Source organism: Chaetodon auriga, chromosome 18 (assembly GCF_051107435.1).
Source record: "Chaetodon auriga isolate fChaAug3 chromosome 18, fChaAug3.hap1, whole genome shotgun sequence".
In the NCBI taxonomy this organism is placed as follows: domain Eukaryota; kingdom Metazoa; phylum Chordata; class Actinopteri; order Chaetodontiformes; family Chaetodontidae; genus Chaetodon; species Chaetodon auriga.
The window spans coordinates 10,431,861-10,456,855 of record NC_135091.1 but is presented as its reverse complement, the minus strand read 5'-3'; the positions used below and the strand labels follow the sequence as shown (position 1 = coordinate 10,456,855).

Below are 24,995 nucleotides of genomic sequence, written 5' to 3'. Positions count from 1 at the left end.
CGTTTATTGTAAAAGATGGATCACTAGTAGTTGTAAACATTGGTTCTTTCTGGGAGATTGACCTCTATGTTTCTGTTTACGTTTTTCTGAGGAAGATACAGAAACATAACCATCATTAATGTATAGAGTGGCGTCTAATGGCCCTGGCACACCTTTAAAGAAACAGACAGATATTTGAATATGAGGATTTCAAATATACTGAGGTTGTTCATTAAAACACACCACACACTCCCTTAAGAGATATGGACAAGTCTATTTTTTCATGTTTCATTTAATTCTTCTGTAGTTTCTGAGTTTCTGTAAAATTTGTCTCACTAATCGTTCTTTCAGTGTCTCAATACTGTCATACAGTAAATAGGGAGAAATACCATTTACTATATTTTGATTTAAGTTAAAGCATTCAGAAGCCACCAAGTTTCTTCAACAACTGTATGTTTGCTCATATAGATCAATATCTGATACTGTGGCTGTTTTAAATCCTTACGATCTAGTGCAGGTTAACATTAGTAAGCAAGACTAATGTTAATGTTGAATGGAGAGCTGCTGATGCTTTGTGGTGAAGTTTTGGTGTCAGAAAACGTATCAGAGTGAGAGCTCTTCGCCCGTGTTGTCTCTGTGGTGCCGTGCAGGCACGCGGGCTTCGCCTCTGCTTGTGCATTGATTGTTGTGGCTCTTCGGGTTCCGGAGAAAGTTCGCCCTGCAGTCAGTTCGCTTTAATTAGCAGTAATATTGAAGAAGTATGGCAGACTCTCAGGAGGACAAGCTTTACAAGGCGGAATATGCCAAAAGCGGCCGCGCTTCGTGCAAGAAATGCAAGGAAAACATAGCGAAAGACTCGCTGAGAATGGCCATCATGGTGCAGGTAACGTAGCGACGTCTGGAATCAGTCCATCAGGGGAAACCTGCGCTGTTAGCTAGCTTAGAGACAGAGTGCTATCTGCTCTAAATTAGTGGTCCATTCGGCAAATATAGTAGCTATGACTCAGCTCACCGGAGAATAATAATATACAGTTTATAAAGTGGTTTCATTTGTGTCAGTTCAGGCCCTCGTTAGCATTTAAATGGCTGACATTGTCTGTTGAGTCTTGCTCACAAAGAGCCGCTGAGCCTGTCTTAATGTCGGGCTCTCTCAGTGATACATCCCGCTATTCATGACAGGTTCACTCTTACGGTTTTATGAAGCTCGGGATTTTGCCTAAAGACTACAACCGTGCGTTGAAAGAGTGAACAGGGTGAGCATCTGCGTCAGAAGCCCAAAAACCAAAACAGCATCATGACCACGATGTGAAGTGAAACTGCTGCCCCACACTGGAATTAATTAACTAAGAGGCTAAAAAGCTCCTGACGTGGCTGCAGCCTCCTTCCTGGCGGCCTGTGGAGCAGCTCCATGTTTCCAATCACTTGACATTTCTCTCTGAGGTCCAGCCAGACTGGATCAATATGTTTAACACGAAGTCAGCAGGGGCGCGCGCTTATGACGTTTTAATGAACGCATTTATGGAGAAGGGTTTGGGTTAGTAGCTTTATTAGTAGTTTAGGTAAATCTGGTCTCATACTGTGTGTGTTTGTCGTGAGATTATTGTGTCATGGACTTAAACTTCTTACATATATTATTAGAGCTGCAACAATTAATCGATTAGTTGTCAACTATTACATTAATTGCCAGCTATTTTGATAATTCATTGGTTTAATATTGAATTGAATATCTTCTGCTTTGTCCACAACCCAGTCTTGCACTTTGAGAAACACTGATTAATGTTTTTCACAGTTTTCTGACATTTTATAGACCAGACAACTAATCGATTAATTGAGAAAGAAATTGACAGATTGATGAAAGCCAATCACACAAAATTAAGATTTTATCTCACAAGTTCAGGAATGTCCTTGAAAAACATTGCAATTAAAGATCCTTCATGTGAGCTGCTGTTAGGACGCAGCGTCTGTCCCACCGTCTCGCACTGATGTCGTCCCATGTTCACTGTAAACACACTGCAAACACTGAATCTTCCCTGTTGGCTCTTTGTCCGGCAGTCGCCCATGTTCGACGGGAAGGTCCCCCACTGGCACCACTTCTCTTGCTTCTGGCAGCGAGCAGCAGCTCAGTCCACTGCTGATATTGGTGGGTATTCTGGCCTCCGCTGGGAGGACCAGGAGAAAGTCAAAAAGGCCATTGAAAGCGGTGGAGCAGCAGGAGGTCAGTACTGGACTTGTAGCATTGGACTTCATGGATTGTTAGAACATCACATTAACACACACAACATGCACAGACTGACCGCTTCCAGTGTGCCTTCATGGAGGTGAAACAGTAAATAATTAATCAGTTTAATTTCACCAAAGGCCTCTGGCTCCATAGTTAAGCAGCTGAATATTTTATATGCAGGTTAATTAGCAAACACAACTTTAAACATTTCACATTTGTACATAGAGGCAGCTTTTTTTTTTTTTTTCACATGTCTTTGCTTCCTGGTCACCACAGCTGGCTGATGCGTTTACTGCCTGTCACGTTAAAATGTACATTCTGTTATTGTACTTGTTGTGTTAAATATTTATCTTCAGAAGTCTTGCATACCTATATATAGTTTTTATTCCTTGATTAACGTTGGATGACTTCCCTCTTGTAGGAAAAGCAGACCAGAAGAGTGGAGCTAAAGGAGAGAAGACACTGAATGACTTTGCAGTTGAATATGCCAAGTCAAACCGCAGCACATGCAAAGGCTGTGAGCAGAAAATAGAAAAGGTTAGCAGCCGTTTTTATTTGCACACATGAAAACTGAGCAATATAAATACTATCATTGTGTTCAGTGTGACATCCTCTGACCTCTCCTTTAGGATCAGATCCGTGTATCCAAGAAAACCGTGGACCCAGAGAAGCCCCAGCTGGGTCTGATCGACCGCTGGTACCACACTGCGTGTTTCGTGAGCCGTAGGGAGGAACTGGTGTTCAAGCCTGAATACAACGCCGCCCAGTTGAAGGGCTTCAACGCACTACGGGCAGAAGACAAGGAGGAACTTAAAAAGAGGCTCCCTGCTGTCAAAACTGAAGGGTGAGATGAAGAAGAAGGGGTAATATCCTTTTGTGCTGGTTCGGTTACTAGCGTTAGCATTTTGACATGCACTGTCTGGTCAGGTCCGGTCCTCCCTCTCTCTGTCATCACCATTTGGAGCCTCTCTGTCTCCCACCGTCCTGCAGCACATGAAAATTGCCTTGAAGGTGTCCCTGAAAGCTGTCATGGTGTATGCGTACAGGAAAGGGTTGACAGCGGAGTTTGCATGTGACAGGATGATGGCGGTGAGTAGCAGCTCCAGAGGCACGGGGCAGTCCGGGCAGAGCAGCAGGAAGCAGTTGATTATGTGGAGCGGGATCCAGCAGACTGTGAAGAGGAAAAGAACCAGAAAAAGCGACGTGGCGGTCTTCATCTCCCGGCGCATGCTGGCGGCAGCCCTCATTTGTCCCTCCCCTCTGTGCTCAGATGCGATGCGCCTCACCTGCTGCTTCACTGTGACAAAGATTTGAGCGTAAATGAGAAACATGATCACTAAGGGGGTGAGCACACAAGCAAAGAAGTTGAAATAGACCATGTAGGTCATGTCCACCACCAAGACAAAGAAGCAGTAGCCTGAGTCAGGAGGTGTCTTGTGCCAGCCCATCAGAGGCACAAGCCCGATGAGGAAGGCCAGAAGCCAGGTGGTCAGGATCACCAGCGCAGCGTTGCGAGACGTCATCAGGACCCGGTAGCGGAAGGGCATGAAGATGGCCACGTAGCGCTCCACGGCCACCGCCAGGAGGCTGAAGATGGAGCTCTGGGTGAACATGATTAACACACTCAGCATGAGCAGGCACAGGTAGAGATTGTGACGCGGCAAACCGATATCAGTCAGGATGGCACAGGGAATGGCAATCATGCCCACACAGATGTCAGCGACCGCGAGCGAGACCAGGAAGTAGTTGGTGACGGTGCGTAACTTGCGGTTGAAGCCCACGGCAGCACAGACCAGTAAATTGCCAACTGTGGAGAGAAAGGCGATGACGAGCTCAGCCGCCACGTACGCCACATTAGGGGAAATCACCAGGTCAGTGGGTGGAGGTGAGGCGGAGGAAGGAGTGGAGGAGTTCTGGAAAGGCTGCAGGAATGATGGATGGGATGAGTTTCCAGTTTGGAGAGAGTAGAGGCTCAGCAGTGCCGTGCTGGTCTGCATGGCCGTCCTAAAAACAGAAACAAGATTCAAGTTAGAAGTCAAGCTTAGCTGCTCAGCCGATGAAATGCAAAAAAGTAGTGAAATGACTCACCGATCGACAGCAGTATGGTGTGATCGCTCAAGAAACATTCATCATTATTCTTCTGCCAGCAGCTGTCCTGATCCTGGACCCCCGTCTTCACCTAAAAGACCACTCGCACACTTCTGCTTGAACAAATCTGAAGGACGCTCTTTTATAGGATTCCCTGCTTCCCTCTTCATGTCAGTTATTTTCTGAGGGGATGTTTTTTCACTCCAAAGGATCAGACAGAGGCTGGATGGTCATTAACTGATGTGTGGCCTTATGGGAAGGCTAATAAATGTCTCTTGTCAGGGTGGATGGTATCAGCATTGACACCTGGGAGTGTGCAGACATGTACCTGCTTGTGCGTGTTTGTTTCCATGAACTGATGAGGCCCTAATGAATTTGTCTAATGAATAAAGGTGTCAGACTCGGGCTTGTTTGTTCTTGGCTGTTTTCCAGTATCCCTGTTGGCCACATTTAGGAAGTTAATTCGGATATTTTTCATCCTCTGTTTTTGTTGTTCTGCGGTAAACGATGAAGAAAACAAAAGTTTGGAAGAAAACTTGTGTTTTTGCCCTCACAGGAAGCGTAAAAGTGATGAGGTGGATGGAGTATCAAAGAAACAGAAAAAGGAGGAAGAGGATGAGAAGAAGAAGCTGGAGGAGCAGTTGAAGGTAACATCACATTTGCTGATCTGTGCTGTAAACATCCCATCATGTTTGTTGAGCCTGTGTTTAATATGTTACTCTGTTTGTTTGGGGTTTTTTTCATGTGTCTGCAGAACCAAAGTCAGCTGATTTGGGGAATCAAGGACAAGCTGAAGAAGTTCTGTTCAATCAATGATATGAAGGAGCTGCTGATTGCAAACGATCAGGAGGTTCCCTCTGGAGAGTCCAATGTAAGAACTGTGAAATCTACCTTAAATCAGCTGATCACACAGCACAAATAAACTTGACAACAGCAATCAGTCTGCAGTTTTTAGCTTCCTTGTCAAACTAAACGCCCATTTCCTTCTGCACAGCTTTGATTGAGGGGCCGTTAAAGAAAGGATATGAAGGAATAAAGGTGTTTTGCCTTCTGTCTGAGTCTGTTCACACTGATACTGGCTCATAACATGAATGTTGTGAGAAAGTGGAAATATGAAAGTATATTAGGCTAATTCGGCCTTATTGTCTTTAGTTTGAAAGTCCACAGGGTCTGCTTTCTCTCGATATCATTCAGCCCTAAATGTAAGTGTTGCTCCTGTTACTGTGCCATGACACAGCATGTATGTGTTGTTTGACAGGTGGTGGACTCCCTGGCTGATGGCATGGCTTTTGGTGCTCTTGAGGCCTGCAAGGAGTGCCAAGGCCAGCTAGTGTTCAAGGGTGATGCTTATTACTGCACAGGGGACATCTCAGCATGGACGAAGTGTGTGTTCAAAACCACAACACCCGTTCGCAAAGACTGGGTCATCCCCAAGGTAGGTCACCTCGTTTCATGTCTCCTCTTGCTTCTTTATATAGTAAAACTTTCCGTGCTTAATCACCAGGTGGTGGATAAAAATAGGATATCCACTAAAAGACCAAGAAAATGGCACATATTCTTGTTATATTTTACGACTTTGAATATTCTGGCTTTGTCGTTTTAGGAATTCAATGAGGTTCCCTTCCTGAAAAAATTCAAGTTCAAGCGAAAGGACAGGGTTTACCCGAAGGAGGCTCCCACCCAAACACATACTGCAGCCAAAGCAGAACCTTTGGCGAGTGCATCCAGTGCCCCGACCGAGCGACTGCCGGAGGGAGCACCTGCAGGTTAGTGAAGAGACCTGAACGCTAAATAATCAGCGCTTCATGCAGCTGTACTGTTGTGACGGTATGATTTCAAAGTATCTGTGCCTGCAGACAAACCTCTTACTGGCATGAAACTGTTGGCTGTGGGCAAGCTGACCAAAAACAAGGACGACCTGAAGGCTGCTGTGGAGGAGCTGGGCGGAAAGATCACCGGCACAGCCAATAAGGCCTCTCTCTGCCTCAGCACCAAGAGTAAGCAACCAATCAAAAGCAAGAATTACCAATAATGCGGGTCAGTCGGCACCCTCGGTTCCTTTTCGAGAGCTTTTTGAATCAAATTGAGCAACGTGTTTTCTTTGTGACATTTTCACAGAGGAAGTGGAGAAGATGAGTAAGAAAATGGAGGAAGTGAGGGACGCCGGCGTTCGCGTGGTCTCCGAGGATTTCCTCACTGACATCAAGTCGTCGGGTAAAGCCCTCCAGGAGCTGGTCTCCCTGCACGCCATCTCGCCCTGGGGTGCAGAGGTCAAAGTTGAGGCTCAAGCTCCGTCTGTGGCCTCCAAGTCTGGAACTGTGGCTACCAAGAGCACGGGCAGGGTGAAGGAGGAGGAAGGTAAAGGATATTTGTGTGAGAAGGCTGATTCGTTCAGACGTGTTTGGTGTATTTTTATAAATAATTGCAACTACGCTATTACAGGTGGGAGCAAAGCCAAGAAGATGAAACTCACAGTGAAAGGAGGAGCTGCTGTGGATCCAGATTCTGGTAGTCATGACTGCCCTGCATAGATATTTATTTCTTTCCCTTTTTGTAGCCTTGTTTGATGGTTTTTCCCCTTTTTTTAGGTCTGGAGAACAGCGCTCACGTCCTGGAGCAGAGTGGGAAGATGTACAGCGCCACGCTGGGTCTTGTGGACATCGTCAGAGGAACTAACTCCTACTATAAACTGCAGCTGCTGGAGGATGATGTGCAGAAGCGGTCAGTGCAGCTGCAGAGAGTCATTGCACTTCTATTTTTTTTTGTACCGAGGTTATTAAAACATGCATTCAGGCCAGTTAATAAGGCACTTGATAGTCTGCTAGCTGCATAATAACTGTGTTGGATTAATCACTCAGACTCCACTGTCTCTTAAACTGCCCCTCTTTCATGCCTGTGCAGGTACTGGGTGTTCAGGTCGTGGGGCAGAGTGGGGACCACTATCGGAGGAAACAAGCTGGACAAGTTTCATGACAAGAACTCTGCCATGGACAACTTCCTGGGTGTCTACAAAGAGAAGACAGGCAACAACTGGAGCTCCTCCAACTTCACCAAATATCCAAATAAGTTCTACCCCCTGGAAATTGACTATGGACAGGTACATGCAGTACACACAGATAAAGGAGCCATCCTACACTGTCAGTTTTCCGTATCTGACTAGAGTTAGTTTTTCTCTGTGCTGTGTCGGCCATGGTTCTTGACAGGATGAGGAAGCAGTGAAGAGGCTGACAGCCACCGCTGGCACCAAGTCTAAGCTGGCCAAACCCGTCCAGGAGCTGATCAAGATGATCTTTGACGTAGAGAGCATGAAGAAGGCCATGGTGGAGTTTGAGGTAAGACTCGTGGTGGTGTACACGATACGTTCTTTTGTGATATTTGTGTATCTGATCTGTCCTTGCCTCTCGTCAGATCGACCTCCAGAAGATGCCCCTCGGAAAGCTGAGCAAGAGGCAGATCCAGAGCGCCTACGCTCTCCTCACTGATGTACAGCAGGTCAGTCACCAGCAACCCCTCCTGGAGGGCTGTCTCACTATTCATTGAATATTGTGACATTACTGCAAGATCTCTGTAGTGAACAAAATCTTTGACTTTAGTGGTCTTTTTTTTTTTTTTTTTTTTAATCACAGGCTGTGTCAGATTGTCTTCCTGAGGCCCAAATACTGGATCTGTCCAATCGCTTCTACACCCTGATCCCTCATGACTTTGGAATGAAGAAACCTCCACTACTCAACAACCTGGACTACATTCAAGTAAGGCCACAAATACTTTGTCCTGCTGTAGAGTTTCCTCTTGTTGTGTAAATGGATCTCATAACACCCACACACATCACTGCTCAGGCTAAAGTTCAGATGCTGGACAACCTGTTGGATATTGAAGTGGCGTACAGCCTGCTGAGAGGAGGGGCCCAGGACAATGAGAGTGATCCCATCGACATTAACTATGAGAAACTCAAAACCAAGATCGAGGTGAGGAGTCCTGCACCGACCGCAGGATTATTTATTTTCCCTTATTGTCACCCAAGAACGCTGTTCAGGATGGTCATTGCATGAAGAGATGGAAAGATGACCGTCTGCTGTATTATTTCACAGGTTGTTGACAAGACTACTAATGAGGCTGAGATTATTACGCAGTATGTTAAGAACACCCACGCTGCTACACACAACACGTACACACTGGAAGTGCAAGAAGTAAGTCATTTTGGGAAAAGCAGTTTTATTTATTTATCTTTATCTTTTGATTCTGTCGTGATCTTTGTCAGTTCCTCCTCTTCTGTACCTTTGTTGTCCACCGTCAGTCATCATCTCACTGTGTTTTCTGGCGTTTTTTTTTTTTAGATCTTCAAAATTGCTCGAGAGGGAGAGCGTCAGCGGTACCGCCCATTCGAGGAGCTGCACAATCGCCAGCTGCTGTGGCACGGTTCTCGCACCACCAACTACGCTGGTATCTTGTCTCAGGGTCTTCGCATTGCACCTCCAGAGGCCCCCGTGGTGAGTTTTTACTCGTGGGAACCAAAAGCTGCACCTCCATTTGTTCTTACGCAACAGTATAATACCTTGGCTTTGTCAAATACCCACAATCTGTAATGTCTTTAGTTGGTTTTGTTCAGTCCTGTGTAATGTTACTGTTTTGCTTCATTGTCTCTAGACTGGTTACATGTTCGGTAAAGGTGTGTACTTCGCCGACATGGTGTCCAAGAGTGCAAACTACTGTCACACCTCCCAGTCAGACCCTGTTGGCCTCCTTCTGCTGGGAGAGGTTGCCCTCGGCAATATGTAAGTGACCATCAGAGTTTTTTTTTTTTTTTTTTCCTTACAAAATATGCAGTGATAATGTAAATGAATGTGTCTTGTTTTTTTTAATGCAGGCACGAATTGAAGAAGGCCTCACACATTACAAAACTCCCTAAAGGCAAACACAGTGTGAAAGGTGAGAAACTGAAATTGAAGTAGAATGTATTTGTGTGTATTCCTTCAAACTTTCAATTCACAAACTTGTTTCTCGCAGGTTTGGGTAGAACTGCTCCCGATCCGAGTGCTGCTGTCGCTTTAGACGGGGTGCAGGTGCCTCTGGGAAAAGGCGTCCACACGAACATCGAGGACACGAGTCTACTGTACAACGAGTATCCTTTAACTCTGACCGTCTGGTTTATGAGCGTGATGATCCTTTTGCCCAGTGACCCCACATTTTCCTGCTCTGCTGTGTAATTGATTATGTAATAGTCTGTTGAAAAGAGCAGAGTCAAAGTCAGCACATATTGTTCTTGATATTGAATAAACAGATTAAGTTAAATCTGTAGCAGCTAATGTCTGAGCTCTCATTGCTGTGCTTTTGATTTTACTCTGCGATTGATCTTGGACTCTTGTTTCAGGAGGTCTGTGGTAAGACTCATCATATCTTATCTTTTCATGTGTAAAGTGTTCTTTTCTAACCTCCTGGTCGTGAGGTAGGTCACTTGAAGGCACCAGCTGCATTTCACACCAGGAGGAAATTAGCTATTCTCACATAAACAGATGCATAAATGATTGACTCACTTAGACTGGTGGTAGCCACTGACTGTTGAGTTTAAGTCGGGGCAAAAAAACAGGAAAAGGAACTGAAACCTCTCTGTTTGCTGGTGTACTTGTCCTGACCGAAACCCAGCACAAAATGTATTTACACTACAGGGCCGTCAGTTCATGATCTCTGTCTCTCTTCAACTTTGCTGCGTTGGTCATATCTCTACAGTCTCTGTTATCCTTAACCGCTGCTCCTCCAGGTACATCGTGTACGATGTCGCACAGATTAACCTGAAGTATCTCCTGAAGATCAAGTTTAACTACCAGACCTCCCTGTGGTGAGAGAGACCGTCTCCGAACCCTCTTCAGTCAAAGCAAAGACCACTGTTGCCTCCAAACGCCTGGGCTCCGTTCTCTGCAACAGAAGATGTTTGGCAAAGGAGCAACAATACACCACATTTAACAATGGTTATTGGAAATCTCTAGTCACTTTATCGCTTTTTCATCGGGTTTACTAGCTGGCAGCCTTCCTTAATAATGCATTAGGTACTTACATACCTACTTCAGAGTTGCTCATAAGACAGACACAGAACACAGGTCAACAAAGTGGTTGTGTTAAGACAAAGCTGAATTGAAGCATGGTGCATATTACATAGAAAATGGTTTGAGTTAGTCTTATTTCTTCATGCTTCAGTAAGTCCGTAGTTGATAAGGCATAGGAAAGCAAATCTAGAGGGAGTTTTGAGCTGTGACCAACCCATCTGCAGACATACTCAAACCAATGGTTATATTTTGCAAGTAAAATACCCACTAAGATGAACGTTTTGTAGACTGTTGGGTTCAACGATACTGTACGAGGTTTGACATGTATATATTTGTTTTGTTTTTTGTCTCTCAAGCCGTCTTCCATGCCGAAAATGAAAAAAATAAAAAATATGGTCAGTGTTGACTGAAAGTATTCTGTGAAAGAAATGACTGCCATGGCATATCGTACACCTTTTCCTAGTGTTTTTGTCGCTTACCTCAAAAAAAAAATAAAACACTGAGTTCTCAAAATTTCATGCCTTTTTTGCAAATCGTTTCATTTTCTTGTGGGGTTGATTTCAGTGTGGAAATAAATGTAGATTTACATATCAAGTTTTTAATGAGGTCAGAGGTCTGGGTCAGCTACTGATATGTGAGCAGGATGATAGCTCAGGCTTGTTGGATCTTGTAGAGTGTACACAGAAATAGTATTTACTAATGTCCCTATTGAATGAGGCTGGTTTTCATTAAAGCCATTTATACATTAGACATGGTTTTGTGGTGCTGTGTATAACTCTGGATAAAATCAACTTGCACCTGGAGGAAAACATTTAAACTAACAAAGCATTGCCACCTCTTTCCTAACAATGTAAGATATATTAAAACAAAATCTCTGACAGTCACTGAAGTGCTGTATGAAACAATGGAGGGATGCTGAGTGGCTAGTCTGATTTCTCTTTCTTCCAACTGTTTTCCAAACATTTCCCCTCACATTTTGGACGAGGGGTTGCATTTATATTAAGCGAATGCAACTGTGTGTACGCAGATATAATACAAAGTGATTACTGGTAAATTAAAGGATTTTTATTTCTCAAATCGCCCTCCAGACAGCGTCCCGACCCAGAATGCATTTTGACAAGGTCTTTGAAAAAGCGGCGCGGCTAATTCAAGATGGCGGAGATGGACCAGCTGTTAGACGAGAGTGAGTAACAACACAAATTCAAGGAGTTTTGTATTGTAAACACGCAGTTGTCCCGTAGTAATAAAATAAATATTTGGTGATAAACTGCTATCGTTGTCCATGTAATGAATATCGTAAGTTTGGGGCGCGGTTCATAAAGTCATTTTTACATGCAAAGAGATACCGGTCTCTCCAAGTCAGCTAACGCTTGTTAGCATGAGGGGCTAACCATAGCTAATGTTGGAGTTGAGCAAGTTACTTTAGCCGAACTGGGTAAACAAAAAACGTTAGCTTAGCTATGAGCTAACGTCTGTTAGCTTTAGTTCGTTAAGCAGCAATAACAAAAGGACTGCTGTAACGTCTGTGTTACCAAAGTACAGACGCTAGCCTCTAGCTATCTGCTTTGCTGGCCATAGTTGTTTTAGTCTTCCGTGACACCTTCCTTCTATTTAACGTTCGTTAGCGCCGGTTAACGTTACATGGTAACGCGTTGAATATCGTTTTGACAAGCTGGTGAAGGAACATTAGCCAACTTATTTGGCTGTTAACAGCTGAAGTGGTCTTTTCTGTCGATGTGAGCGTAGACAATGTGAACAATATTTAATCTCCGGGTTTTAAAACACAGTGTAACGTTAGCTCGTTTAGCTCGTTTCGTTGATATGATCTGTCCAGCTGATCGTGTGCCCGTGCTTGACAGCTCAAATTGGGGGTTAAGGCCTAACTGACTGCGCTAGCTCTATGTAACTTCATTTAACGTGCCTGGCTGCGTTCAGAGTTTAAAGGACAGCCTCGTGGATGACTCTTTGATAGATATAATAATCATATCATATGAACTTAAAATTAAAGAGCATGGCCTAATTACCTCTTGAATCACACTGCCATGTTTTGTGAAATATTTACTGCATTTTATATTGCTGTCTACTATAACGCCATTACTGTGTCACAGTATATTGATGTATCTCAATTTGTCCTCTTCCTCAGGCTCTTCAGCAGAGGCACTTGTCAGTCTTAAAGGTATGTGGGCAGTATTTTTAGCTGTCATCTTTGTGCATTTGTTCTTGGCACTGTGTATAAGCAAACTGGGAGCTACTGGAAACAGGAGTCCAATTCCTTGTATGTCCAAACATACTTGGCCAGTGCAGATTATTCTGATGTGATTTGATCTTGTCTTCATGTAGCTGACACATGCCATGAGTGTCCTGATTAGAAGAGTTCAGAAATTTTAAATCCTTCATTGGTTTAGATGTCTGTGTGACATAATGATAAGCTTACAGTGACAACCCACACTACCCTACATTGGTGACTGATGCAGTCTGGGACACAGTGGAACTAATTATCCTGTAATTGCTTTCACTGCAGTTTTGTCCCCATATAAGATAGACGTTTTGTGTTTTTAGACTTTTTATTTCATATCTATTCCAGTCTCACTTAGAAGTGGAAGATTAATTGCTTTCAGTCAGACATTTGATAATGGTTTGGTTTGACTGGGGACTTGTATTTGGTGTTGTTAAACTATTGTGAATATATGCTTTTTTTCCCCTTTTTTTTTGTAACAGAAGGGAGTTTGTCCAACACTCTGAATGAAAAGAACAGCTTCCCAAGAGCTCACAACACCAGGGGAAGACATTCCTCCCTCACAATGGACACTGTAAGACACGGTGTTAGTTTGTCAGTCTTAAAACTTGTGAAGAGGAAGCAATAGAGGAACTTCTGTTATACACTTTATTATGAATGCTAAGCTTGAAAACATTAAATGATAACTCAGCAAATTACAGCAGCGATATATTCTGAATTAATGTCAGAATTTCTGCATATTGTTTATAGTGGGACTACTTAAAATGGGTACATTCTTCATATGAATTATTACGTGACATTGTTAGTCAGTGATTAAGGGATTCTTGTTTGATATCAAAGTGTTGATGTTGATTTTATGGTCTCTGTCCATTGATAGTCTCATCAGCTGCACTTAATTGTTTTCTTTGACTGTTTTTTCCAGCTGAATAGTTTTAATCTATTGCTTCATTACTCTTTTTCGCACCAGTGTGATGTGGAAATGCAGATTTCAAAGGAATGTGCATTTCACATGCAACTGGTGTGTACCTGTTCCGGTGAATTGATTGATTGTATTTCATTTTGCACTGAAATGAGGTCATAGGCAGTCTTTTTGAATGTCAGTGGTACAGTTTGGCACCCTTCTGGAAACACTTGTCCCACACGTCAGGGGCTGATACAGAAAATACTGCTGACCAGTCAGCATAGAACAACATGTGACAATGTGCTTGAAGTGGATATTTTCATCTCACCAGAAACGTCTCTGACATAATGGCATGTTATTTTCACCCTAGGGTGTTGAATATGAAGCTGACAGCTCACATAGTTTGCACGTGGCACGTTTGCCTCAATGCATACCAAATATGCCCGATACATATTACCTGAATCAGATATGTATCTGAAGGGTTGCTTTAATTAAACCAGATTTTCTGCATACAGAAGTCAGCTAATGATGTTCTGATGTTTTTTCGCTCCTACTGCACATTCAGTTGATTTGCACAAGAATAATGCACACAGATATTTGCACCTGCAGCATTAGTAGCACTATTCATAAACTCCTGTCCGCATTTGTCCTTCCAGCCCACGCGGAGCTCAAAGAGGAGCCGTTTGTTTCGGGAGGAGGATGAACAGCCCCAGCAGCGTCTGCCCTCCAGATCCCCTCGGAGGAGCCAAAGGGTCACCACCACACCACAGGTGAAGACTACACACCATGAAAGCCATTGAAAATCATTTGGCCTTTTCTGTTCTCCCATTGCTTTTGAAGATGGCGTAGAAATTGTGCAGAGAACATGTTTGGCAGAGACTGCAGCATTACTTCATTGATTTGGTTCCAGATCTCACCTTGTGATTACACCTGAGCTGTGTTAGGGCATGGCTGCTCTATAGGAAGTATTCAACAGCGAAAATGAACGTTTTAGTGAGACGATGTGCGCTGCACCATTATGGTGTTTTCAGACCAAACATGAAGTGAATGTGAGTGAGCTTGCGTTACTCACCAAAATGTGACTGTGAGATCATTTGTGTTTATTCACATTACTCATGGATAAACAAAAATTATCAAACCCTTATGCTTATTCACTCCAAACAGCTACAATACCTGTACATTAGCTGTAAGATAGCAAGCATCAGCTGGCACCGTGTGTTTCTGTTTGTGAGTGTGTTTGTTTTTAGTTCAGCCCCCGACTGAACTCCGCTCTCACCAGAGACACCAGTTCTTTCTGGTTCCCTCCAGCTCCTCTTCCTTTCCCCTCTCCTCTCAGTACATTCATGAAGTAAAGTACTTTTCCTCTCCAGTCAACATGGACAGACAGACTAATTACAAACAGCCCACAGTGGAGGTCAGCACCTTGGCGACTCACTGCTGCAGACAGGCTGGGAAGCAAGAGTGAAGATAAATCCAATTTTTAATCCCGAAAGTTTAAAGGAAAAACTCTGAGCTTTCCTCATGGTGGTAAACGGCTCTAGATTAGAGGAAAATCTGGTGTGGCTCCAAATGTTTATTCCTCCAGAAGCTCCAGCTCTGTCCTCCAGAGCTCCCTGGTGCTGCAGCTGTCACCGATCAGCAGCTCTCTCGCTCTGCTTTGCCTGGATCTCCTGAAACAACACACTGCAAAGACCCGTGACAAGTGCAAATCTTTCGCTCAAGATGAATGTTTTTAACTCACACGAATATGCGAATGATGGGAATATCACATATTCATGGCACTTCATTTGCATTGTATTGACTTTGTATGTAATCCACATCATGATGTTGGCCACTTCGCTCATTCATTCAGTCATTTATTGGAAATATTATCCCAGAGGTCAACAGTCAGTGGCTGCCGTCATCGTCTATGTCAGTATTTCCAGTAGCTGCTTTACAGTAAGGGTTAAACACAGTGAACAAGGTGAGGCTGTGAGGGCCCTGCAAGACATCTACTGCTTGTCATAGAATATGAGCTGGAGCCAATCTGTAGTTTCCCTAATTCTGTGTTTTTCCTCTAAGTCTTTCTGTGGTCTGTTTGAATAAGCTTTTAATGTGAAGCAACAGCGCTAAGTGTTTTGTTTGTGTATCTTAGTTGTTTGATAAAAGTAACAGACTGTGGTAAGGAATACTACTTTGTTAGAATGACTTGGTTGTGGGAACAAGAAGTTACTGATGCACCAGAGTGAATAATTTGTGGTAAATCTTTACGACTGTTGTGCATGATGGAAGAAGAAATGAGAATTGCTAAAGGCGTTTCATCAACTTGTTTTGTGTCTTAATTTTCAGAATACATGTATGTACCTGTATGTGGAATGACAGTTGTTTTCATGTTTTTCTTTACAGAAATTTTCTAATGTGGTGACACCTGATAAGAAGGCATCCCAGAAAATAGGGTTGAGGTTAAGAAACCTCCTGAAACTACCCAAAGCTCATAAGTGGTGCATCTATGAATGGTTCTATTCCAACATTGACAGGTAAAGTCTCACTTTAACATTTAGCAGACAATTCATTTAGATGAATTGTTGTCAATTTGAAGATGATTTAACAAAGATTAAGCTTTTTGATTATCTTCGATTAAACTGAACATGCTTTGAAGTGTCAGCTGCAAATGGGAGACAGCTTTGATTTTCCCAGTTCAGAATCAGAGATGTTTGGTGGATAATCTTGGATTCTCTTATGTTGCATATTTCTCTATCCATCCCCAAATGTTTTTTTTTAACCTTATTTTCTTTTCCAGGCCTCTCTTTGAGGGTGACAATGAATTCTGCCTGTGTCTCAAGGAGTCTTTCCCCAACCTGAAAACAAGAAAGTTGACAAGGGTTGAGTGGGGAACGATCAGGAGACTGATGGGAAAACCTCGACGGTATGCTGCACTCTTTAAGCTTTGTGCCTCTGCTCGTCATTTTTGTTCGCCATGTTTACCTTCATTTTTGTCAGACATTTTGAAGTGTGTGAAATTGTTTTCTGTCGGTCTTTTTTATAGCGCTGTTACTTCAGACAGAGGCTTTAAAGGAGCTCTGTGCTTTGTTGTCCCATCCAGGTGTTCGTCAGCATTCTTTGCAGAGGAGCGGACAGCACTGAGGCAGAAGAGGCAGAAGATGCGGCTGCTGCAGCAAAGAAAACTGTCTGACGTGTCAAACTGCAAAGATCTTCCAGATGAAATCCCCCTGCCACTTATCATAGGAACCAAAGTCACTGGTAAGACGACTGAAATGAACACACACCACTGACAGCAGCTGCAGCGGCCAGACAGCCCTGCTTAAATGTTAGGTAGTTATCATTACAGTCACATGACCGGCAAAGCAAAACAGCTTACTTTTCCTGACTGAATCGTCAAAAGTACAAGAGTCAGAATGGTGTGATGTTGATTAGGTGATAGATAAATTCAAAGCCTCAACTCACACGGGTCTGTACGATATTACCAGTATGAATTCTGATTTAGTTTCCTTTTTGTCCCGCAGCTCGACTCCGAGGCGTCCATGATGGGTTGTTCACAGGCCAGATCGACGCAGTGGACACCAGCGCTGCCACCTACCGTGTCACCTTTGACCGCAGTGGCCTGGGAACACACACTGTGCCTGACTACGAAGTCCTGGTAAGATTTGCCTGCTGCCCTGCTAATATAACAGCTTCACCTAGCAAGTTCAGTTTGTACTGCTTGTACTTTAATTCAAATTATAATGGTGTGTCAAAAAAATTGTAAAACAACAACAAGCTGCACTAAAGGAATTTGATAATACATCCGGTGATGATTGTGTTTTCCAGAGCAATGAACCCAATGAGACCATGCCCATTTCAGCCTTTGCCCAGAAGCATCGGACAACACGCTACATGCAGAACCTCATGACTCCGCCGAGAGGGCCGTACCCATCTGCTACCACTCCTGTCCTCATGGTACTGTAAATCTACATCTAATGCCTGATGTGCTGCATGATCACGATGTGTCCCCATTATCTAACAGTTGTTAGTGATATTTGATGCTGCTTTAAATCTGCTGTGACTGTGAGTAGGTTTATCTACTGCAGCAGCTACTTGACCTGGTAGCCAGTTATTCCTAGATGGTTTTGTTTATATCTAGTACAAGCAGGCTGTTTGAGCTTTATTCTTAAGAATATAGATAAAAAGAAATTGAAAAAAGTCAATTTTTCTAAATAACAGGACAATGACCCTCTTATTAACCAATCACCATGGAGGAGCAAACTGCCGGGAGCTGAAGGAGATACTCTGGGAGGATTTCCTGTCAAGTTCCTCGTCCAAGTGGTAAGTACTTCCAGTCAAATACTAAAATCTGACGTTCTAAACCTTTTAACACTTCATGCTAAAAATTCTGTCTTGTTTTGACTAGACAAGGCTGTCCAAGATCCTCATGATCAAAAAAGAACACATCAAGCACTTGAAAGAAATGAACACAGAGGCAGAGAAGCTGGTATGATCCTCACAATTTAAAACTGAAAGATGCTTTAAACCTAAGAAATGTGCTCTGAGACGCATGCATCCAGTCTAACTGAGACTATGGTTGTGCTTTTGGGTTCAGAAGTCGTACTCGATGCCTATTGACCTTGACTTCCAGAAGCGATATGCCACCACAGTGCTTGAGCTTGAACAGCTCAATAAGGATCTCAACAAGGTGCTTCATGAAGTTCAGCAGTTCTGCTGTGAGGTAAGTCAATAGATACACCTCAGTCCCATCAATAATTACTGCCCCTGAAGTGCAGTACAAGAAAGTACCAGTGATAATTCATGCCCTGCTCTGATATTTCTAGCCTCTCACTTCCTCCCCCGTCTTGACCAGTCTGAAAAAAAAAATATGAACAGAGCCTTGTTTAAGATGTGAATCACCAATGTGTCCGTCCAGCTCGCTCCAGATCAGGGCATGGTTCCAGCTGACCATCCCACGGAGCTGCGGCGGCGTTGTGAAGAAGAGGCCCAGCAGATGGTGCAGCTGAGCAACTCGACGAAGGACGGACAGCAGAGTGTGACGAACCCCAGCCTCACACATCTCATCTCCCGCCTCACGGCTCTGCTGCTGCAGATCAAGGTAGAGGATAAATAAACACTGAGCTCATTCCTACTCGCAGATGTTCTAACATACATTATGTCAGGAGGACAGTGGATGTATGCAGTGTGTTCCTCTCCCCTGTTATCAGTGGGCTCATATTGCAGCATATTTATTTATGGCAGAGAGCTCTGCATTTTGGCAGCAACATCAATGCACTAATAAGTCTGAAGAAGCGTCAAGAATATTTAAATGACAGACTAATACTTTTATAACCTCAGTTCATCATCATTGGATTTTTTTGCCTGATTTGTTACAGTGTCTGGCAGATGGAGGAGACCTGAATTCATTTGAGTTTAAGTCTCTAACAGACTCACTCAATGACATCAAGGCATCTATCGATCCCTCCAACCTCAGGTAAATAGACCCTGCAGTGTTTCTAAGGACTCTTCCTTTGCCACACTGCACTCAGCAGTCTGTGTCAGTGTCACTGCCCATCACCGTTCAGTCAGCCTCAGAGTCCTGAACATTTCTTAAACCTTTGTCTTTTCTGTATTTCCAGTTGCTTCCAGAATAATGTGGAGATCCACGTGGCACACATCCAGAGTGGCCTTAGTCAGCTGGGCAACCTGCATGCATTTGCTGCCAACAACACCAATGCAGTCTGAGTACCTGAACCATCCACAGCACACGCAGGTGCATGCACGCACAGAGGTGTGGGCCATTTTAATATCGTCTTTTGAGATGGTGCTTTCACCCGAACTGTTAAAAGACTGCAAACAAAAAGGTCCCGTGGATGTTGTGGACCACCACCATGCAGTCTGAATTGAATGCACAGACCTTTTTGTGCTGATGGGAGGGAGGATGTCATAAGTGTTTTACCCACCCATTTTATTATATGAGAATGTTGGTGCACCCAACTGAACACAAACCTGAAAGAAGCGTAAAACTATTGCCACAAATCCACATCTCTAAACTCAATGGTTATTTATTGGTTTCATGTGCCAAACACCATTCTTACAGTTTTTATAGTCCATATTTATTTATTTTTGAGTAGGTGAGTATGGTTATGAAACAATATTTTGCTATCTCTGAAGTTACCCCCTGTAAGTTGCGTTCTGTTGCTCCACTGATGGTAAGCACAGGGAGGCTAAAGAATGTTTTATAAAATTGTTTATTGTAGATAATTGTACAATATCTCTGATTGTTAGGTCTATCGTTGACATTTCTGCTGTGTACTCAGAAATGGCTTTTATAATTTTGTGTGCACTGAAAAGAGATTTTGGTATTTTTATAAAGGAGAACTCTGGGGTTTTGATGCCTTTTACTCCCTAAGATGATCTGAGCATTTCCATATTTGGCATGGCTGTTGCTGCAACCCCCACACTAAGCCTGCATCTCTGATGTAACCTCTAAAAATTCAAGTCAACTGTTTTTCCTAGAGAATCTCCTTTTTCAGTTTTGTAAAGTTGTATATGAGAGTGCCTCAGGGCAATTGTATATAAATGTTTCCGTCTTTTTATATTAAACATCATATTGCAAAGCAGCATTTGGTCTTCTACTTTTTAGTCTTTATTAACACATGAAACCAATCAAGAGTTTTCATTTTTACAATCAGACATTTTATTACTATTTTATAATAAATACAATTTTTCCTTTTACACAAACAACAGCCTCTTCGGATACATGTAGCTTTCTTTATATTGGCTCTTATGATACATGTAGCTTTCTTTATATCAACTCTTATGATACATGTAGCTTTCTTTACAGTGGCTCTTGTGATACATCACATAAAACCACCAAAACCAGCCATGGCCTCGTTTTCCCAGTCTGAGTCTGAGTCGGTAAAGTCCTGCGCCTCAGTGCCGTGGATCGGGGAGAAGTGACTGAACCTGTCCCATGTGGCCCTCACATGTGGATACTGGACTTGGCATCCGTTATCCTTTGGTGACGACCTGCTGAAGTTACTGTGGGTCGGGATGGGAGGAATCACAACTTTCATCTCTGGCCCGATGGTCTTGTTAGGTGGGAAATTGTCGTATTCCACCAGAACCTTTGGATCCCGGTTTTCAGTCATGTTGGCTTCGGTCTTGGCATGCTGCTCATTCTCTTTGGGATAAAGATGGACATTGCAGCATGGGACGTTAACACTCAGCTCGTGCCGTTGCATCTGCTCAGGCTTCAATCTGGTTCCCTCCTTGTCATAGATGCAGGAGACGAATGTATGGTCATAGCTGCTGGGTTTGGTGGGTATACTGGTTCTATGAGCATCCTCTGTGTTTTGGTGCATAGTAGGTCTGAAACTGTCTTCCAGCCCAAAACCTCCTATCCTGTGTGCCTCAGCTCCATGATTGTTGTCATAAACTGAAAGAGAAAAAAAACAGTTATTTAATTTTTTCTGATGATCCCTCTCTTGCTCTTTCACTCATTGCCTCCACTGGAGAAAGTAGCAGTTTTCAAGCAAACTATATAAAATTTTGGTGACTTCAAGTCCAGAGTCTTTAGTAGCAAATTGTAGTAGCCCTGTCACCTATTTGACTAAAATGGGAGGACTAAAAATTATTCTTGTGGAGGGAATAAAATAGAACTGAACCCAAATTAAAAATCTATGTCTGCTAAATTACCTTTCTCTGGGCCCACCCTGCTCTTGTGTTGGCTGAAGGGGCCAGCGGCTGGGGCTGGCGGGTTGGCGACCTTCTTGGACACTGATGAGCCAACTTGGCGACGAGATTTGGCCCTTCTGTTCTGAAACCACACCTGAAATGTGTAGGGAAACAAATAAACGTGAGCACAGATGAACTCGTATTGATTAAAAAATATATATATATCAGCTGAATTTTGCACTAACCAGGTAAGCTGGAGTCATAGAAACGTGACAATGGATTTGTGCGTAAATTACGCACTGGATATCTGAGATGGGATTTAAACTGCATTACCTGAATTCTGGACTCCGGTAGCCCGGTCAGAGCCTCCAGTCTCTCCCGCAGGTAGATGTCAGGATATTTAGTGTCGGAGTAAACTTTCTCCAACACCTCGATCTGCTGCTGAGTGAAGTTGGTCCTCTTCCTCCTGTGGGTCAGTATTGCCACGCATTTATCCGTCCTCGGTACAGAGTTTGCAGAGTTGAAATAATCTGTTACGTCTGACGCTCCATAATCTGAAAAGGAAACGTACACACTGTTCAGTAAATAGCCTTAGAAAAGCAGGAATCCCAGAAACGTGAATCTGGTCTTCTGCGTAAATTACGCACAGCTCCGTCAGGCACCAACCTGAGTTCACCATGCTGCTCATCTGCAGAGCTCCTTCGTGATACATCTGGAAGTGATTCAGATCCCCGACGCGCATATTCCCATGAACTGAAGACATGATCCTCAACTGTTACCTTCCTGCGACTGACTGAGCTTGAGACCTGCGCGCTCGCTGGGATTATATCACCCCGCGATCAAAGGTGGTCCTGGCCGTATGTGTGAATGGGGCAGCCATTAGTGCCGGCTGGCACTGCAGCGGCCGCGCAACGACATCAGACGTCTGCAGGCCGGTGGGGCGTGAAGGCATCACACCTGGGACGGTGGAGCGACCGTGGTTCTCTTTAAAAGGTTTTTAATGGAATCTGCGTGCTGAATACACATCGGCAGTGAAAACATTTATCCGCTTTGGAATGGATGAAGCAATAACTTTTATCCTTCAAAGGGAGACAGTTGGAAACTGCCATTTCCTCAACGGGTTAAAGCCTCACAAGGGCTGTTTGTCGCGTAGTAACACAAATGATTTTTCCCCCTGCTTTATGTGATAATCTCCTGCCAAATTCCATGTTGTTTTGCCTTATGTAGTAATTTAAACATATTTCAACAATTGATTGGAGCCATTCTGGAAGGCTCTACACAGTGTGGCCAGCTTGCTGTGCATTAGGAATTAGAGATATGCACAGATAACTAATACTGAGTACATTTTAGTGGTAGCAGTAAGATGATCAATCAATCAATCAATCAATCAATAACCGTTTTCAGAAAACTGCGCCATTAAAAGTGTATTTCAGATTCTGACTGTGGTTCTGCAACAAGGCATGTTCTTAAAGGGTCGTGATTTTGTCCTTTGGTGGTGGTCTTTTTCCTTAAAGTCGAAACATCAAATAATCTGAGTTGTGTTTTATAAAGATTAGGGTCTTCGGATGTCTTCACTGCTATAGTGATGTATAGGAAGTTATGCTTCCTGTCCCCTTTCAGTGGCAACAAAGTTAAACTCAATACACAAACCACAGTTCAGAAGTACTCAAGAGTGGGCACTTATTGAATGGATCACCTTCATCTGCTTCAGAGGGGGGGTCAAGTCAGGAGGTCAGGGAGCACCACAGACTAATTTGTTCACACATATATGGACAAGACTTGCAAGAATGAGCTTTTATGTTTACAGATACTTTTAATCACAGTCAAAGTTGTTTTTTTTTTTTTTTGTTTTTTTTTTTAATCTCAGAGTGATTCTTTGTACATACTTGGGCAAGACCCACAGGCTCAATTGTATAAATCTTATTTAAACACTTTGGGTGTGGGGTAATGTGATTATTGCAGTAAAGTGGGAAGTGCCAGACTTTTTATTGCATCTGTATTCATATGATTTATGGGGTACAGCTATAACTGGGTTTAAGTCATCATGGGATATATTGCATTTTTGGCTGAATGGGTCTAAGTTAGCATCATACTTCTGAAAGAGACCTGTAGCATGGACCCAAAAAAAAAAAACCCACCAGGCACCATTTTTAGTTATTTTCTTGTTGATCTCTGTGGGAAAATGACTTGACAGCCATTGACTCATTTCACATCCACAGCAGCACTCACTGATCTCTGTACTTTGACACATACAGCATTGTTCAGGTAGGATGTGCTTGTTGGAAAAGACATTTCACAGTTCACAGGCTTCTTTGTCTGAGGGCCCTAATTGGGTATTGCCTGTGTGCAGAGACCAGATTGCTATGCTAAATCCAGGCTGTTGAAGTTCCTGATCTTTTGTAATGGACAATGGAACCTTTTCTGAGAGCTATCTGCAGATCAGGAAATAAACAGTGGACACCTCATGCATTCATCCGTGGCCACAAAGGTCATAAGCTATGACCAATGAGAATATGAATTCAGCATTACAAATGTAGGGAAACTGTCAGGCCCTTTAAATTTTAGTGTTTGTACTTAGTCAGAATTTTCAATTTGGCAACCCATGATACAAATTAAGACATTTTTATTGGGTCAAAATAGTTCAAAATGGATTAATCCTCATATATTGCAGTTAACAGACTGGACTTTCAAGCATCAAACAGTAAACACACTGGGATTTCCACCCTGCCAGTCCCAGTTGTAGACACAAACAAAAGCCTTCACACCTTTTAAGTCTGACCACTGTTTAACCCACAGTTTGACCTGACCACTATACATTTAAGTGCAGACAGACAGGTAAGTTATCCTCACAAGTTTGCAGGTAGATGTTAAAATGTCAGCTGTTTTATGGGCTTTTGTTATGAGCTCAGTCTTTGTGTATTTGAGGGATGTTTTAAGCAACTATAGTACATTTATAGTTTCATAATAAGATTGTGTGCTCAGTGTCAAGCCACATTAATATGATCACAAGCAGTAATTGAGCATGGTGTTTGTTGTTGTTTATGAATCATCTCAGCACAGAACTGTGAATGCTATGGCAATACTGCAGATAAACTGGCATCAGTGTAAAGAGAAATGTCAGTACAACAGATCCATCTGAGATCATTTAGGAGCGATGTCTCATTTACAGTTTGCCCACCAGAGAGCACTTACAAATTTATTTTTCAGCTATGTCACAGTTATTTAATAACCAAATTAAATGGATCCTTATTTTTTGTCATTTAGCTAATATATTACAGTTAAATTTAGTTTTTATGGTTTAAGTATCAGCCTTAAAAATCCAGAATATGCTAAAATGTATATATTTACTGAAAGAAATGAAGAGAAATTCATCCATCTCAATCCATTCTTAGCCTAAAATGTCACCATTTATTTTCATTTATGTAAAATACAAATCAAACGAATGAAAAAATTAAAAAGTTGCCCAACACATTTTAAGAACAGCTTGAACTTTTGTTTTATGTATTGTGTTTTATTTATTTTGCATGTATTCAATGTTTCAAACAAATTCCCCCTTGACAGTGAATCTTAAGCTGATTTAATTTGATGAACGTAACATATGTAACGTATCTGTTACAAATGGAACAAAAATAAGACACTTGAATGCGTCTGAATGAACCTATTTATTGTTTGCTTATTTGTCATTTCATATTAAACATCGAGTGAATTGTTAGCTTCTTCAACATGTGTTTTTTAACATTATTTATTATAGAAATGCATATATTGAGTGCATGTACACAGATTAATGTCAAATCTTCAGCACTAAAAACACAACAGGACGTGTGTGTATATACAGTATATATATGATTACTGCCAGGGGTCTTACACCACAGCCATGCGAAAGCGATTGCT

At 42.8% G+C, this 24,995-nt stretch overlaps 4 protein-coding genes across 4 annotated transcripts; 2 read left to right on the top strand and 2 right to left on the bottom strand.

The window, feature by feature from the left end:
* The first annotated feature begins 581 nt into the window (after positions 1-581).
* parp1 (poly (ADP-ribose) polymerase 1) lies at positions 582-10,844 on the top strand. Its single transcript, XM_076756769.1, has 23 exons — positions 582-862; positions 2,032-2,194; positions 2,622-2,737; positions 2,830-3,044; positions 4,845-4,935; positions 5,043-5,159; positions 5,547-5,723; positions 5,892-6,054; positions 6,145-6,285; positions 6,407-6,646; positions 6,731-6,796; positions 6,877-7,009; positions 7,190-7,385; positions 7,492-7,620; positions 7,697-7,780; positions 7,915-8,037; positions 8,125-8,253; positions 8,377-8,475; positions 8,623-8,775; positions 8,933-9,060; positions 9,153-9,214; positions 9,293-9,407; positions 10,044-10,844. Exons 1-23 carry the CDS (start codon positions 740-742, stop codon positions 10,123-10,125), a joined length of 3,045 nt encoding a protein of 1,014 aa, XP_076612884.1. The 5' UTR covers positions 582-739; the 3' UTR covers positions 10,126-10,844.
* Positions 3,124-4,197, bottom strand: adorb1a (adenosine receptor B1a). Its single transcript, XM_076756066.1, has one exon. The coding sequence runs from the start codon at positions 4,195-4,197 to the stop codon at positions 3,124-3,126; it is 1,074 nt and encodes a 357-aa protein (XP_076612181.1).
* A 593-nt stretch (positions 10,845-11,437) lies between the features above and the next one.
* Positions 11,438-20,049, top strand: lin9 (lin-9 DREAM MuvB core complex component). Its single transcript, XM_076755506.1, has 15 exons — positions 11,438-11,509; positions 12,470-12,502; positions 13,045-13,136; positions 14,120-14,233; positions 15,849-15,979; positions 16,243-16,368; positions 16,546-16,703; positions 16,967-17,100; positions 17,271-17,399; positions 17,664-17,765; positions 17,851-17,931; positions 18,040-18,165; positions 18,361-18,543; positions 18,821-18,918; positions 19,064-20,049. The coding sequence occupies exons 1-15, from the start codon at positions 11,479-11,481 to the stop codon at positions 19,167-19,169; spliced, it is 1,644 nt and encodes a 547-aa protein (XP_076611621.1). The 5' UTR covers positions 11,438-11,478; the 3' UTR covers positions 19,170-20,049.
* A 238-nt stretch (positions 20,050-20,287) lies between these two features.
* On the bottom strand, positions 20,288-21,867 carry mixl1 (Mix paired-like homeobox). The gene is made up of 4 exons (XM_076755526.1): positions 21,771-21,867; positions 21,438-21,658; positions 21,126-21,258; positions 20,288-20,865 (listed from the first exon to the last, which is right to left on the bottom strand). Exons 1-4 carry the CDS (start codon positions 21,865-21,867, stop codon positions 20,288-20,290), a joined length of 1,029 nt encoding a protein of 342 aa, XP_076611641.1.
* Between the last annotated feature and the right edge of the window lie 3,128 nt (positions 21,868-24,995).